General features: G+C 39.3%; 1 protein-coding gene across 7 annotated transcripts in view; it reads right to left on the reverse strand.

Moving 5' to 3' along the window:
* asap1b (ArfGAP with SH3 domain, ankyrin repeat and PH domain 1b) overlaps positions 1-17,986 on the reverse strand; it is a 65,680-nt gene that overhangs the window by 22,844 nt on the left and 24,850 nt on the right. For all 7 annotated transcript variants that reach the window (XM_087789213.1, XM_087789211.1, XM_087789217.1 and 4 more), the window contains exons 2-13: positions 16,877-16,949; positions 14,247-14,392; positions 12,013-12,087; positions 11,566-11,615; positions 11,365-11,494; positions 7,372-7,457; positions 5,455-5,530; positions 4,402-4,488; positions 1,747-1,847; positions 1,559-1,628; positions 144-231; positions 18-66 (exon numbers count right to left, since the gene is read on the reverse strand). In XM_087789213.1, coding sequence (XP_087645339.1) covers positions 18-66; positions 144-231; positions 1,559-1,628; positions 1,747-1,847; positions 4,402-4,488; positions 5,455-5,530; positions 7,372-7,457; positions 11,365-11,494; positions 11,566-11,615; positions 12,013-12,087; positions 14,247-14,392; positions 16,877-16,949 — 1,031 coding nt within the window. The remainder of the gene's footprint in view (positions 1-17; positions 67-143; positions 232-1,558; positions 1,629-1,746; positions 1,848-4,401; positions 4,489-5,454; positions 5,531-7,371; positions 7,458-11,364; positions 11,495-11,565; positions 11,616-12,012; positions 12,088-14,246; positions 14,393-16,876; positions 16,950-17,986) is intronic.

A 17,986-nucleotide genomic window follows, 5' to 3' on the forward strand; every position in this document is an offset into this window, starting at 1 on the left:
GTACTCTCTGTACTCACATGACAAACTCCTGCTCGTCCTCCGCTTGGAAATGATACGTCCGGTTATCTGCACGGAGACAGTGAAGGCATCACGAACACAACATAGTTTGTGATGAAGCCACAGTATGTGACGCAGGAACGTACGAGAGATGAGGTCGAAGCACTTCCTGTCCTCCGAGCTCGGCTTCACCTGACAGGTCAGGAGGTTCAGTTTCACCGGCTGCCTGTTGGACTGGAGACACAGAGAACAAGGAGAAATATGAGATGTATAATAAAAAAAATATTATAAAAATACTAAAAAATATATATATAATGAGGGAAACGCATTGTAATACAATCAATAAAAATAATAAAACTAAAAAATGAAGATTAAAATTAGAATTATAAGAGTGAGGAATACACATATATACAACTTACTGGATCAAATTAAAGTTTTGTTACCAACATATTTAATGTTTCAATCTCATTGTTAATAAACATCTGCACCTTTTAGTCATTCTTACATCAAACATGGACTATTATTATTAATTTTTCATGTTTATTAGTTCATTACCCACATTTAAAATTATTATTTTTTATGCATTTCACTTATAAATGATGCCCTGATACTGGACCATGTAAAATCTATTACATTTCTGTGTTTTCCCAGGACACAGTTTCTTTTAAATGACAAAGACAGCGATTGACATCGATCAATTGGTGCCTTACAGGAGCCAAGGTCTTAAGCAGGCTACTTCGCAAACAATCCAGTACAAATCACTTTTTTTGTATTAATTATTGAGTGGTGGTGAAATAATTAAAACTGGTGATGTTTGTGAAGTGAAATACATTTTGAATTAATTAAACACAAGCTAGTCTTACTAGTGGCCAACAGTGGTATCTGCAGTCATTGTGAGGTGAACTCTACCACCACATAAAACCTTCCAATTTGTACATCTTAAAGACTTAAATATAAACTCTGTTAATCTAAATATTATAAAATAGATAATTATAGAAATAGCAACATTTGTCTAACAGTGTTTTCAAATGACTGTATGAATCATGTCTTAACTGAATGAATCTCGACAGGTTTGTTGAGGTTAAATGATCTGCTCGTCACAATTAAAAAATATATATATTTAGAAGGTCAAACAAGACTTGCATTATGTCCTATTTAATTGGTTTTGTAGAATTAAACCCCAGTTGATGTGACGCAGAAGTTTGTACGATCTGTGAATGACTATGCATCACACACTTCCATGTATGACTGTCGCACGAGTGACTCTCTGCGCGGATCTATTCCTAAACAACTGAAATCCAAGAAGGATTGGTCGTCCTCCTCTCGCAGCCGAGGAAGCACAGTGGCCGCCGAAGCACTGGAGCAGAGACGATGGGCGAAGCCGGCGAACACGGAGCACTCGCACTCCGAGATGAGTCACCCAGGCACAGCGGGCCGTAGGGGGAGGGGCACGGAGAGAGAGGATACGGGGTTGCCATGGCAACCAATCTATGTCAATTCCACCCTCCTCCTCCTCCATCCAGCCACTTGTGGGTGTCATGTAGTTCATATGTTGACTCACCGTGGCATGAGAGATGGTGAGGATGCCTCCCTTCACGGAGCACTGCCTCCTCTGCCACACCTTCCTCAGCCTGTTGTGGGGGGCACATTACAAAAAGGGGGGGTTGTCAGGTCTTTTGTCTCCACTTGAAAATTTAATAAGCAGAGCTTGTGTCTTTTTTGAACGTGAGGAGCCGGACGACCGCTTACCCGTCGCTCTTCTTCAGCAGGTAGCCCTTCTTCTCGCTGCCGAACTCCTTGTTGCCCTGCAGCTGGTGCATGCTGTAGCCGCCCTGCTTGCTCTGGGAGTCCTGCACCCCAACAAGTCATGTCAACATACAACCATGGATGACCCAACAAAGTCACGTCAACACACCACCATGGCCGACCCAACCACTGACACACAAGCTTAAATAATAACCACGGACAAAACGACATCAGCCAGTGTAGTTACGAAGTAAAAGTGAGTGAAAGTCATTTAAAATTAACCATCATAATTTAGGCAAACTAACCACAAAAGAATGTTGTAATAATTAATTAAAAACATAAGTATTAAAAAGTTAATTAAGAAATTTACTTAGTAGAAGAGATCCGATACTAAAATATTAAAAATATGGTGACAATATATTAGATCTTGAAAAATGTGATAAAAATATTTAGTTTAATAGTTTAATAACAACTAATACATACTTAATTGTTAATATATAAAACATATTAAGAACATACAGGTTAGATTGAATATATTAAAACTACTTAGTTAAAAGTTTAAAGTAAGACTACTATCTGAGAATATTAATTAAAATAAATATAGTCAGAATCAATACAGATATGCCATAAAAGAAATGCAGCAGTTATTCAGAAAGAGTATTAAATAATATAAATAATATAAGTAAATACAAAAAAATATATATATATATATATAAGGATATGTTGGAAAAATAATAATAATAAGATTATGATCAATAAGAAAACTAAATAATGTGGTACATAAATGTACAGGCTTTATTCAATTTAACTGACTTATCTTAACCCAAATCAATTGAAACATAAAGCCTTCTTTTCTTGAACAAACTTTTCACGGCTAAATAATCCATCATTTATGTTTTCAACAACAGCCCATCATTGGCATCATTTCAGTGTTGCAAGGTTCAGAAAAAATGTCAGGAGTTGATGATGAAAAGCAGTGGAAGGTAGAGTTTCAAGTGTCTCTGAACTGACTGATAAATGAGGATCATTAATACAATGAGTTTCCTAAACTACTACAATATAAATATAAAATACAATGTAACAAACTAACTATAAACTGTGATAGAAATATCTTCACTTTTTAGTAACCAATATCATACGTAAAGCAAAACAGTAACATAAAAAATTACAATTAAAAAAATATTAATGTAAATCCTTTCTCCCAAAAGTTTAACACCCGGTACATGCAAACACTCACGACTCAGCAGACAAAATCCACATCTAAACTCCAAGCTTCTATAAGAAAACAAACTCCAAACACAAACTGTAGCAAGACTCTACGGTGCCAACATGCACACCAAGCAACACAAACATGCTGCTCGTGCACCAGAACTTACTCTTCTAGACTTGAGTCCAGACGAGCGGGAGGCAGGAGGGGTGGAGGGGAGAGAGGGGGAGAAGGTGTGAAAGATCTGTCTCAGGTGGAGGAGGAGGGTGTGTGACAAACAGCTGTGACTTGTGTTTCTATTCATGTGAGTGAGAGTGAAGAGAAGAGCTCAGCCCGTCTTTTTACATGCAAAGTATGGAAGTACTTCAGTGCCACCAGGATATTGAATTAAACTTTTCATATGTTGAAACTTTTGAAGTTTTCCTTAACCCCTGTGTCATCACAGGGTCAAGGTGACCCGAAGGCCAAGAATTAAATTATAAATAATTTTTAAATCGAAAGGTAATTTTTTTAAATGTAAATAAAATATTGAATATTTTTTAAATGAATTTGAAGAGTTTTATTCTAAAAACAATGACATATAATTCTAGATTTTAATCTTTTTTTAACGTGTATACTTTTAAATTTAATTTAGAAAATGTTTTATTATATTTATTTGTATATTATTGTAATTAGAATATAAAACCCTGCGTAAAATTAAAAATCAATAAAAAAATCATTTTGTAAATATTCAAATTAATTTATTACATTTTTAGAAACAACAACACATTCATTTACTTAATATTTAATTAATAGAAATTAATAATTATTTATAATTAGAATTTAATAATTCAAGAAAATAATATATAACCTTTCAATATAGAAATTATTAAATTAAATTATACCAAACAAATAATTCAATGCCTAAAAAATAATCTCAATAAAAATATAAAAGCATAAACATTTGAAACGTTACATTCGACCAGTCAATATTCTGATGGCGCTGATAAACCTCCAGAACAAAGTGACTACGAGGAAGCATCAGCACGACGTCCACTCACTGCAACTAGTTAACAATTTGAGGGACAAACATATTATTATATTTTAACAGCAGGTTTGAATGTTGATATGCGAGCTATGTGATGAACTAATTGATAATAAAATCACATGTTTCATAATCTCCAGCGCGATGACTTGAGTTGACTTTTTAGAAGTCACATGAGCGAGCGTCACTGCGGCTGCAAACGCTGCTGAATCAACAGGAAGTGTGAACTCTCGCTCAGAGTTCAACCAACATGACACAGTTAGCAACAACCAGCGTGGTTGCTAAAGGAGAGCGTCGATACCGGCTGCACATGGATGTGACTGTACGTGAGAAGCCATGAGATCAGGAGGGATGAGTGAATCAGAACCGTTAATTTTAGCTCTGGTTGAAACCAGGTCTTGGTGGTGGAAAGACATGACCTGCCTACCTCCTTCTGGTCCAGCTGGAGGGAGGACTTGATCAGATCCCGCAGGGCAGTCAGCTGCTTCTTCTCTTCATCTTGAGTCTGTTTGATCTGATGACAAGAGGAGTGATCGGGGGGATTTACTTTTCACTGCCTCCACATTAATACCTGGACCGGGCTCAACTGACCCTGTCTGAAGAGAGCTCTACTCGCGCTGGAATTAAACTTGTCATTTACAAGCCATTTCTCACACCGCCGGCCAAATTCTGAGACATGTGCTTTTCTAAGAGCTTTTGTCGAAGCAACGCGGCGTCCAAAAACCTCTTTAAAAGAAGCGGCTCCAGGCCAAGAGGTTTGAGGTTTCCAGAAAGTTTTGACAGTTGCTGCTCGTCGTTCTACTTTCAAAACGCAGCTGAAGAAAACACTTCGACCACAGAGAGTTCCATCGGCAACCAGATGGTTGGGACGGTGCGAAAGAGACTTAATGTTTTAATAAGATTTTAAAGTGAAATTATGAACATTTTGTTAAAATATTGGATTTTATATATATATTAAGTATAAAGAAAAAATACAGACTGTATATTATTATATATATTGTTTTTTATGTATATATTTGTAACCAAAAAGGCACATCAAAGGAAAGAAAAACTAAAAAAGTTTGATTTAGAAAAGCCTAAGCTTTTTATAAAAAACATAATAAACCACGAAATATAGTGTGAGGGCAATACAACCTGCACTCTCTTCTTTGCCTTAGAATTTGTCTTTTTAACTTAATATAACCAATTTGTGTTAATTATATTTATAAAGATTATTTGACGTGTAAAATGTCAGTGACCCCTAAAACATATTTTTTAAAGAGAATAAACATTAAGTACCTGATGCAATACAGAAAAAATCATATTATTGTATATATAAATATTTAAAAAAAATCCTGAAGTAACATATTTAAGCTCCATTTATACTGGTCCCCTAAAGATTTCCCCCCTCTTGCCTATGCATGGACCGATGCCTGCGGGCCACATGAATAAAGCAACTCATTTTGTAAATACATTAATGGAGGACAATGTGTGTGTTTACGTTGTAGAGATCAGCTGCCAGCTTCTCGATATACTGCTTCAGTTTATCCGCCGTCTTCAGGCCATCCTGGAAAAAGCTGGAGACAAAAAGTCTGCATTAGATTCTCAGTTTTCTCATCACCGTGTCGAGGACGAAGTGAATTTCTTCACAAGAGAATTGATAAAGTGAGTTCTTCTAGATCACTGAGGCTGAAAGAAACAGGATGAGGTGGTGAGGAGGATTGATGTTCAATGTTCCACTGGTGTTGGCAGGACCGTGTTCATACTAGAGTCGAACAAGCGCTTGGCAAGTTTGGGAATCAATGACGGATCCGTCAGCGGGACTGGCCTCAATCACAAATCAAGGCTAATGATCCACGAGCCGCCAACAAACTCTCGTACACTCGCCGCTACACTTCACCTAGTCAATAGATTTCAAAGTTATCCAAGGGAAGAAACAGTGAAATTGCAGATTGTTTTAAATAGTTTTTCCAATAAAATCGCAGTTTCTAATTATGGTACCACTTTTATTTATGTTCGAACCATTATGGCTTTTAACAAATCCTATTTTTAAAAGTGTCTTTATTAATTTACAGCAATATTAAAATAGTAGTAGTTACGAAGTTTAAGCCCAAAGTACCCGAGTATAAAACAATATGTGAAAAAGACAAATATCTGAGTTTATCTAAACTGAAATACAAGTTCTGAGTGTGTTGTTATTACAACTATAGCAGATGAGCTCTTAGCTGTAGTTTAAAAAGCGAGATAAGAAGCAAAGATTAGGCAGTAACCTTAGTATTAGCACCTAGCTACAGATCCAATTCAGCTGCTACAGTTAGCACGTAGCTACTTTAGAAACCCAGGTTCTGTTTACATTCTTACTTGTTAGCTCTGAACTACTATTAGAACTTTTTTGATAAGACTTTTTTTAGTTAAACTTGTTCATAGTTAGAATTTAAATTAAGCTCTTTGCTACTAATCCTTTATTCAGAGATACATCTTACCATCCGTTGCTAACAAATGTAGCCACATTTTAAAGTAATAACAATTCATGATAAGCTAGTAATGAGGACATCCAAGTGCATAAAGACATCAAAACATCAGTATAAGTTGTATTATTGAAGGTGTTTCATTGATTAAATTGACGTTTAACTTTAAAAAAAACCCCATAAAAGCTGGTATCTAAAGGCATCTTATAACATCGTTGTTCTTCCCTGGAGTCTATAAAATGGATCCAACTGTCAAGCATACACAGCAGCTCTCTAACAGCCTACTTGCGTTTCTTCCCTTGGCTCTAAATCTTGTGTTTTTATGCTTTTAATCAATCTCAAGTGCAAGTTTTCGATCCACAGCGCGGGCGAGCGGATTAGGACTCGGTATATTGTTTTGACCCGGTGTTTTGACAGGACCTAGCAACACTGCGGGAAAACCTATTAGTGGATTTCTGGCACTAGGAGCAAACATTTATTTACCCGCCAAAGCCCACAGCTGTCACCGCACATCTGGTTGATGACCCATGAATATTGACAAGACTTTTATATATATATATATTCATGTATATATATATTTAGCTGCACATTATGGGTCTTGAATCTTCAAAATCAGAAAGGATCTTGTTTGAGTCATTCTTGTTTTGAAACATCAACCAAAAGACTAGATATTTTACAGTGGAAACATTGATCTTTTTTTCTCTTTTTTTTAACGTAGAGGACGCTTTCTGAGCCACTTCCTGTTTTATAATGTACTTATTATTATTATTATTATTTATTTTTGTTTAACCATTTGTATACTGATGAGTTGCAAATAATGGTGCAAATAATCTGATAACTTTAGTTAAACACGTTTGAGCTCATTTTGTGTCAATATTGGAAAAACCAATGCAGGCCCAAATCACATGTAACTGAGTACTTATAGAGACGATGTGTTCCGCGGTACTCACTTGCACTGTGCGTGGTAATACTTGATCAGGTTCTGGAGCAGGTCCACCCCCTTCTTGGTCTTGATCTCGTTGACTTTGATCAAATACTGCAAAGAAAGGAAAATTATTTAGTGATGAAAAAGTCATTTTTTTCATGTTTTTATTCACAAGGAAGTAACATTGATAACATGGTTTCTACTTTGGGGATCTAACCTTTTATTTACTACTTACAAATACACCCCACCTGTGTGGACCAGATCAGTGTAGGCAGCTAGTCTTGGACCACTTGTATAGGGTTATTTTGTATCTTTATCTGAGTCAAAAAACTTGTATTGCCATTGTCGTGGTGGTGGCTTAAAGGATATACAAATAAAAATGAAATAATGTGAATAAAATGAAATAGATGAATAAAAGAAAATACAGATTAAAAATGGAGATACTATAGGGTACTGCCTCAAGGGAAAGTGCTTCCAGGTCAGTCTTCAGAGGAAGATCCCACCAAACAAGTGCTTGAAAGTTAATCTGAGCTAATCCATCAGTGCACAATCCATGAGGATTTACAAAGAGTTGCAGGTCCAGACCACTTCCAACTTCAATTTTAATCTATTGCAAAATAACTCTCGGAAGCATCTTATAGTTTTAATTTCACATGCGTGTGTGTGTGTCTGCGGTAGCTTTGTCTCCCTGACCGTGTGGACGGTCGGGATTATCCACATTCAGTCTGAGCCCGGTGTGGGTTTAGAATGTCGGGAGCCTTTTGTGTGAACGAGCAACATCTCTGCCCCGGACAGAATAGATGACGCCTGCTGACTCCTGCCATTCTTTTTGCCTGTAATCTGGTGATTGAGCAACGCGGCGAGAGCGAGACAGTATGCCGGAGAGAGAGAGAGAGCGAGAAAGAGAGAGAGAGAGAGAGAGAGAGGGAAAATGCACGCAACAGGGAGGAATGAGGTTAAGTGGGATGAACAGATTGAACCACTGACTGCAGCAACTGTTAGTATCGCGGCAGCAGCTCTCGTGTTGATTTTAGGAAATCTCTGGAGTTTGACGCTGTTTGTAATTGGTCTCTCGACTCCTTAAAGGCAGAACACGCAGCAGTTGTGTCGTTGTTTAACATGATTACGGTCGCGCGTCCACAACGCTGGCAGTTTCCTGCAACTCCTCCCCCACAGCCGTCCAACTAAGCTACCGTCCGCAGGGAGTTCCTGTCATTAGTCGGGGAATCCAATCACGGTGCACTCGGTTCAGGAGGTTGATTGTAAAAGCAGGTTTTTTCATGCCGGTACATATTTGTAGAACACTCAAGTGAGTCGTGAACCGGGACAAACAAATGGATTGGATCAAACATATGATACATGATGGACAAAATGAAGATATAGAGAAAGAGAGACAGAGAGAGAGAGAGAGAGAGAGAGAGAGAGAGAGAGAGGTGAATGCAGGGATAATATATGGATGAATAGACAGAATAGACTGATATAGCTTTATGTCTAAGTTATATTAATTGATTTGCATTATTCTAACGATGGACATGTGCATTTGGAAAATATAAATATGGATGGATAATATAATGGAGGAATGGTTGGACTATTTAAAACAATCATGGAAATGTGCAGTTGGAAAGTAGACTGCAGATGGATACATGGATGGACAGATGGAGGGAGAATATACGTTTATAGAAATAGTTGGGTGGATAACTAGATGGAAAATACAATTATAGTAAATGGGTTAATACTGTAAATTGATGCATGTAAAGATGGATACATGAATAAATTAAATTAATGGATGGAAGGTTGTTAAGTGGATGATTAATAAATGGATGAAATGATTATTGAATGGAGACATAGATGGATGATGAAAGGAGGATAGATGAATGGCTGGATGGAAGGGTGATTGAATGGATACATAGATGGACGATAAATGTACGGACGGACGGATGGATGAATAGATGGAAAGACGGATGGATGAATAGAAGGAAAGACGGATGGATAAATAGAAGGAAAGACGGATGGATAAATAGAAGGAAAGACGGATGGATAAATAGACGGACAGACGGATGGATAAATAGACGGTAAGACGGATGGATGAATAGACAGATGGATGGATGGACAGATTGGTAGATGGCGGACAGATGGATGAATCAAGGAAAATCAAGGAAAGATGGATAGATAAATAGACGGAAAGAAGGATGGACGAATAGACGGATGGACGAATAGATGGATGGACGAATGGACGAATAGACGGATGGATGGATGGATGGATGAATAGACGGACGGACGGATGGATGAATAGACGGACAGATGGATGGATGAATAGAAGGAAAGACAGATGGATAAATAGACGGAAGGACGGATGGATGAATAGACAGACAGACGGACGGACGAATAGACAGATGGATGGATGGACAGATTGGTAGATGGCGGACAGATGGATGAATGAATGGAGGGCAGTAAAATGATGAAAGATCATTAGAGCAGCCGACCACAGACATGAAGTGTCATGAGGTCTTCACACTCTCTGCTGGTGTGAAGGTGACAGCAGGACAGGAAGCGACTGTAGCCACTTAAGAAGTGAACATTTCACAGCAGCAGCAGCATTCCTGCGAGCATTATATAATTCCACTTTTTAAAAAAAGACAGCGAACACGGCGTAGGCGTCACCACCCACCACTTGAGGGGTTTTTTGGCACACAAGATTCTGCTCTAACGGTCTGTTCTGAATTCTCTCGGGCTCATGCCGAGCTCACATTTGTTTTACACACTTCTACCTGTCAGGGTTCTGCAAGCACAGACTCACAACGCCAACACCGCAGAGGGTTCGGTGTCAGTAGCTGCTCGAGAACAAACCCGACCAGCTCAAGTATATAGAAACTGTTTAGGTACAAAACCATATATATAGATAAATCAATCATAACATTATGACCACCTCTTTTCACAGTCCGTGGTGAAGGAGATGTTGATGCTTTTCTAAAAGTGGTCTGAAGAAATGTGTGAACAAGGCTTACAGTATTCATGCATTGGGAGATCAGTACCTAAAAATGGAAACTTGCACACTTTAATAATGTGGCCGTAATGTTGTGACCATGTTGACGTGAGGCATTTAGACATTAATGTGCTCATTAGATAAAGACTGGATCATGGAAAAGAAGAAGAGGTTTCCTGGATGAAAGGATTCTAAACGAGCTAAATTATGATTATAATTGGTGGATGGATGAATCTAAGAACTTCAAGATGGATGATACACAGTTAATGGATGAATGGAATAACAGATGGTTATGCACATACATGAGTGTTGAGTAAATGTGTTGATTGATGTAGGGAAACATGTGTCCAGTTTATTGGTGAATGGATTGACAAATAAATAAATGCATGGATGGATGCAATGGATGGAAGGAAGGATGGATAGATCAATATGATTGGTTGATGGATTGATGGATGCAAGGAAGAAAGAAAGGATGGATAAATAGATGGACAACTTTGATTGGTGAAAGGGTTGGTGATAGGAAGAAAGAAAGGATAGATAAAAATATGGACAACTTTGATTGGTGAAAGGGTGGACGATAGGAAGGAAGGAAGGATAAATGTCACAGATGGAAGAATGGATGATGCATGAAAGGAAGAATGAATAAAAGTAAAAGATGGAAAAATGGATGATGCAAGGAAAGAAGGAAGGAAGGAAGGAAGGAAGGTAGCATGGATACATGTGATGGACGGATGATGCAAGAAAAGAAGGATGAATAAAAAGATGGAAAAATGTGATGGATGGATAAATGAGGATAGAAGGATTGGCAAAGCTACTGTACATAAGAAAAAACAGAACCCAATATAAAGGAGGTGGTCATAATGTTATAGTAAATTAAGGGTTGCGTTGCTACGGGAACGGTGAGCTACTATTAAACAATTTGGACAATAACTTGAAACCAAAACCTTGGCTAAACAGAGTCTGGAGTGACACTCAAGACGGTTCAAGTCGGAGTTCTGTTGGAGTTTTTGGTGTTTTCCAAACTTTGCCACCGACCTCGCACATCTGGAGCTGGAACAGTCGACGCTCCTTTTCCATCTCCTCAGCGATCTCGGCCCCGGTGATCTCAGTGCGGATCATCCCGTGTTGCTTGGCGTGCTCTCGCTTCTCCTTCTCGATCTTGGTGCTAAAGGGAGGGAAAGAAAGGTGGATGAGCTTCGCTGCACAACGTGGAGTCTGTGGAGTTTTGAGACTCACAACTTGGCCTCGTAGTCCTTCCAGGCTTTGTCGAAGGGCTTCTTGATGTCCTGCAGCAGACACAAGCGTCAGAGGTCACGTCGGGGTCGCGGCCATTTGCACACTTGGATCTGCACCAGCAAAACCCAGCACGAGCCGCTGCGATGCTCGTGACCACGCCCTCCCTTTTCAAAACCCCCGGATCCATGAAGAAGTTCATGACCCAGTTACAAACACCCGGAGCACAACACTGAGGCGGTGTTTACTTCTCCAGGATTTACAGGCAGATCTTTTCAACAGAGAGCTTTCACTCCCCCCTCGTCTCTCTTGTCCACGCATGCAGAAGTGCTGACGAGGCGTTCGCTGCAACACTGCTGAGTTGTGCCGGGGGGGGAGGAGGAGGAGGAGTGGGGGGGAGGGTCGATGGAAGGAGGGAGAACAAGACATTGGTTTTACAGTTAATCTTACCCCCTTCACGCCTTTTAAATCTCCCTTCAGCAGAGAGTCCAGGGTGAAGATCACATTGTGGCTCAGACTCTGAAGCTGTGGGAGAGAAGAAAGAAAGAATGAACTCGTTCCTGCACACAAAAAAACACCAACAACATATCAAGTGTCGACGCTGTGTTATCTCGACGCCAGGGAGAAGTTTACTGTTCCACCCGTGAGAGGTCGTTGACCAAATCCTAATTTCATCATTTCTAAAACTCACTCCCGAGGTCAGCACCGGCATCTTCACTGCAGTGATGACTCACTTTTATCCCATAACTTCTCTAACCTTGCCTCTAAGTGGATCACTACGGACGGACATCTTAGAAATACCAACCGAAAACACAGAATGCTAATTTATACTTCTTTTGCATTGTGCTTCGTTACTTAAACAGAACTATTACATTTCCATTTTGTTGTAAAAGATCGATAGACTTGTGAATTGTTTATGAACACTACGTTGTTCTTTAAGAGGCCTGGTCAAGTGTCCTTTTGGGGAATTTAGAAAATGCATTTAACCGAGTTAGAAATGCGTAAAAAATCACTCAAACCCTCAAATGTTACTAGTCCACTCCACTTAGAATGTCTTTTGGTGTTTTTGCTCTGTAATGGTTCTGTATAAACATCGAGATAGAAATATTTTGTGGCCACATTTCTATTTCCATGACAGGTTCAGGGTTTTCTTCAAACATACAAAATGAATCAAAAACCTTTTTGAGCACTTTGTTTTTCTCAAATTTATCGTACATTCCATCATCATCTTTCCCCGGCTTTTGAAAAGTGGCCTTGATTTGTTTCACACGATATAGTTCTGCAACTATAAAATCTCAACGTTAATAGAATATTACTTTGTTCAATGCATTCATTTGAAAGTAGTTACACTGTGTTAATGTATCTACATGGGAAAAAATTGGTAACAGCATAAATAAATCAGCAACCAGTGCACTCCCAAGATACTTCCATGACTCTCTAAACTTCAGAAAATGGTGTCAAAACACGATCTGGAGCTTATAATCAATACGTTTGTGTCTTCCTGTTTAGACTATTGTTACGGTTTATTTTCATGTCTAAACAAGAATGACCTGTTTCGCCTGCAGTTAATACAAACTTCTGCAGCGAGAATTCTAACCAGCTCTAGTAGAAGAACTCACATTTTCCCTGATCCTTAAAACTCTTCACTGGCTGCCAATTTCTTTCAGGATCAACTTTAAAATTCTGGTTCTTACTTTCATATCTATTCATGGTCAGGCTCCTCCTTACATCACTGATCTGATCCAGCCTTACACCCCAGCTCGGGCTCTGAGGTCTGTGGATCAGAATCTACTGATGGTTCCTGAACACGCTTCAGGACCAGAGGAGAGAAATCCTTCCAGGCTGTTGCTCCTAAGCTTTGGAACGATCTTCTTCTCTCTCTGTGTTTGATGATCTACTGACTCCTTTAGAAACATCTTAAGACCTTTTTTTTTTTTGTTCAGGCTTTTCCTTGATTTTCTGTAACTCCTGTGTTTGTCTCTATGTATTTTAACTGTATATTGTTTTTGATTGTTAAAGCACTTTGTTACCCTGGTCTAGAAAGGCGCTATACAAATAACCTTTACTTTACTTACAGCATTTCACAAACAATTTTTTGAACTTCTTTGCTTAACAGGCAGACAAATAAACCAATCGGAAAGTGTTTCTAACCAAAAAACTTCGACTACAATAAGTGAACGTGTGTTACATTTTTCTACCCTGAAAGTTTCTCGACCTCATAAGGAAGCGTCCTTCACACTATCTAGCCTTAGCTTGCAGTGGCCATGATCTCAAGCAAGGTCATCAGCAGCAGTCCGAGCATTTAAGTCGGTGTTGCTATTAGCCAAGTCCTCCCAAACTCAGTCCGGGAGAGGCAGTCGGGGAAGTAAACAACACTTAATGGGCTCTAATGTGTTTCTTAAGTGCTGGTCTTGCGTAGGGCCAACATGGAATCAATCTGGCTTCCTGCCACAGTGCTCTAACGTCCTGGAAACTCATCGTCCACTTCTTGAAAAAGGATGAACGCGGAGAGAAACGCTGCGTCGACAATTTTTTTTTATCCATCAAATGCTTAGATTGTAGTTAGAGCCTCGAGGAAAAGTAGATCGATAAAGTTATTTACAGACCCACCGGAGGCTCTGCAGTTTAAACATTCACTGCAGTGAGCGCCAGGTGAGAAAATATATATATGTCTATAGACTCACCAGGTTCTTCAGCAGGGCAGAGAGCTCCTTGGTGAGGGAGGAGAACTTGACGAAGGCCGTCCCCAGGTCCGGGTTGTCTCGGCTGATGAAGTTGCCACCGAACTTGTCCAGAGCCTGAGCGTAGTTCTCTTCATTCTGGACGTGGTCTGGAGGAACAGGAAGGAACAGCAGGACTAAGAGATGGTACCAGACGCAACATTAGCAAGTTGATAACATTTAAACGCATAATATTCTGATGGAATGGAAACACGATCAATGAGTAATTATTTTTTGTTACCTTTTTTCAAAATTCACTCTTTAAATGTATCATATTGGATGAAGTTTTCCTGTATTTTTGGACACTCTTTAAGCAATGTCAAGGTCACAAATTGTCTCGGTTCTTGCAGTTTAGCAACAATGATGTCCCACATAAATAAATATTTATTTTTTAATGAAATGTAAAAAACGGCAGTGTCAGGAGTACGAAGAATACTAGTGTAAAGAGAGAGAAAGAGTTACATAAGTATGTTTCAAACATTGAAAAAAAGGCGATGGATTAACCCGATTGGTTGTTCGGATCTTCTCAAAATTTCCATAAAAGTGAGAAACAGCTGCCAGAGGAGAATGACAACTGCAAAAATCTTCTGCAAACTTGTTATATTTACAGCAAAATGATTTATTATTTTTACAGTGAGTGTTTTTAATTCATGTTTCTGTATTTTGTTGTTGAAATGTGTGCACAATGCACCAGAAGGTTTCATTTGAGACCGTGACGTCACGATCAGGCTGCAGCCCAACAGGAAGGAGCCGCTGACATTATTTGATCCGCACAACCACTGGATCGAGAAAGACGAGTTCAGTTGGCGGATAAAACCTACTCTAAACCCATTCACGGTCACAGCTTTGTGGAATGTTTGAATGTCAAACTTAATCTCTCACGAGGCCAGAATCTTGGAACCAACTTGTAGACACAACAGAATTAAAAATTACTTTCAATTTTCAAAGATTTTCAGTGGAATCTTCGATGATTTTCCAACTGGAACACAGTCTCTAGAACAGCAAAGACTGAACACAATTCTTTGTAGGAGATGATATCAACGACTGTTGGAGGTGATCCAGTTTTAGTCGCTTTCAGGCTGAATTAATAAAGTTTGGATTTTGCCCACAAGTGTCTGACACGGGTGGCAAAGAGACAACTCAGTAAAGGTTACTCAAGCATCTTTTCGGGTGGACCCAGGACACGCTGGATACATCAAGTCCATCAGCTGACCAGAGTGTCAGCTCGCACATCGAGAGACTCAGGGCCGACGAAGCTCAGCGGGACACCGTTTCTCTCACACTCCGGCATCTGTGCTCATCATTAAGTCTGAGATCTCTCTGAGCTGGAAGGGGAGTCCAAAATAGGATCTTGAGTGGAAGGTCGGGTGAGACAAGTGTCCTGCTGTGTTAGTCCTGCAGGAGTCCTTTCGAGCCGTCACGACAACCAAAGAAGATGAGATGAGTCGTTATCCCAGCTTTTTTTTTTTTTTCAAAGTGACTATTTACGCAGTGGTCAGTACAACCAGGAAGAAAACCTTTTAGATGCATTTGTTATCGGAGATAAGGAATCCTACCAGAGAGCAAAAACGGTGGCACATTTCAATTTAAAATCATTTAAACTTTATACATTGTGTTTGTATTGCACCCTTTAGCACACTAATGCTATGTTGCAGCTAATGAACTGGCCAAAAGTGAAACAAAGGACTTATTTGGGACAAAAATATTTTTTCAAGAACAGTCGCCACAACTGTTCTGCGGTACAGATCTTTTATTCAATTACACATAGATTGTTATTTTGTTGTAATTCCAGTCAAGGTTACAGTATTTTATTGTCATTTTTCTAGTCTGGATGGTCCCAGATTAGTGCTGAACTAGAAAAAGTCAATGTTTTTTTACACATTGGCTGCAACTGAAATGTGACTTTATTTCAAAAGATATATGCGTGGCGCTGTATACCAACAAGCTGTGTGTGTCCGCACTCGTGGCGCAGACGGACGATAGGTCAGCTAACGCCCAAAGGCTTTTTTACCAGAGTGTCTTTTTGGTAACATTTACAGTGGGAAGGAGTTTGTTTGGTGTTGTTTATTGTTAGAACAAACGTGCAAAACACTCAATTTGGAAGGGTGGAGGCTGCAGTCCGGGGAAAATGACTGAGTCAATATAAAATACTCAGGTGTTGGCTGGGAAAGTCAAATAGCTTTGAGCACCACACCTCTACGCGTTTGTGTTTATATATAAATATATACACATATATATATACATTAAAACATTTTACAACAGGCATGCATCATTTGGCTAAATATAGCAAACACTATTAAGGGATAGAGAAATCCGTTCAGTGCCGCACGTTTGAGAATTAACAAATTACCGGATTGAGATTATTGCCTAAAACATTTGAGGATTACATGAGGTGAACCTAAAGGTATAATGAGAAAAAATGAAACATGGCTGATGATGATCTCCTGAAGTATTAAAAGGCTTGTGATGCACATCAGAGAATTGAAAACCACTTAACAGGTCTGCGTGTGAGATTAAGACACACTTTCATTTGTAAAAAACGGAGCAGCAGCAACATATTCTGCCTCGAAGCATTTGTAGAAAAGTCTGCTCACCTTGGCCAGAACTGTAGATGGCCTTGACTGACTTCTTCACCTTCTGCAGGGAGGTCCGGTCCTGGTCCAACGCCTGAGGAGACAATCAAACACAAATGTTTTAATGAAAACACCACAATTTCCTTGTGTGTGCACTGAAAGTAGTTTTAGGGAATGTACTGACATTTAAGAACACAAAGGATAATGAAGTTAAATAGTTTGTAGGGGTGTGTATTGGCAAGAATCTGGTGATACGATATCTATCAAGATACAAGGGCAATGATACAATATATTGTACTAATGTAGTAACAAGGATATATTTGTAGTATTCTCCATCACCAACATCATCTTTAAAAGCTTCTGTGTCCTCTCATACTCAGTCATCAACAGGATCTTGCAGGGTTTTCATTCCCTCCTTTTATCAGTGGAGGACGTAATAACGGATGCCATCAACAAGTCACAAGTTTAATTGCAACATAAAATAAATAAAAAAAACACAATATTTATTGAACTATCCACAAAATAAATATGGTTTCAGTTCTGTTGAATATAGATATAGTACCATGAAGATAAAAGTGTATCAATATTTTCTTACACCTCTTATATTCAGGCACCGAGACACATAAGAGTATTCAACACAGATTACTATGCGGAAAACAATGTCAACACTTGGACGGATGTGTTTTTGCAACGGTTTATCCCGAGAGCACAAACATTTCCTCACTTCAACAACCTTCACGGCCAGGTTTGCTCGTGATCGGCGACAAACACCAGGAAGCTCCGGCACATCAAGGTCGGTTCGGTTAAGAACAGACGCACAACACACAACACACAACGCACAACAGTCGGCTAATCATGACTCCCAGCTGCCCTCGATCTCTGCCGGACAGTTTACATGCTTCTGCTCTAATGATGGCAGCAGTGGACTGTAGCTGCAGGGGTCTGGGCGGGCGGGGGGCCGGGGCCTTTGATCCCATATGGAACCAAAATATGCTGCTGACATACTTGTCAACTCTTGGAGGATAATGAGCATTACAACAGTGGCAATGTTATCTATAATGACGGTCTACATGCGAGGAAAGTGCACAGACTAGCAGTATAAAAATGTGGTCATTGTATGATTAAGAGGAC

The sequence above is a fragment of the Callionymus lyra genome, chromosome 4 (genome assembly GCF_982586985.1).
Source record: "Callionymus lyra chromosome 4, fCalLyr1.hap1.1, whole genome shotgun sequence".
Lineage (NCBI taxonomy): Eukaryota > Metazoa > Chordata > Actinopteri > Syngnathiformes > Callionymidae > Callionymus > Callionymus lyra.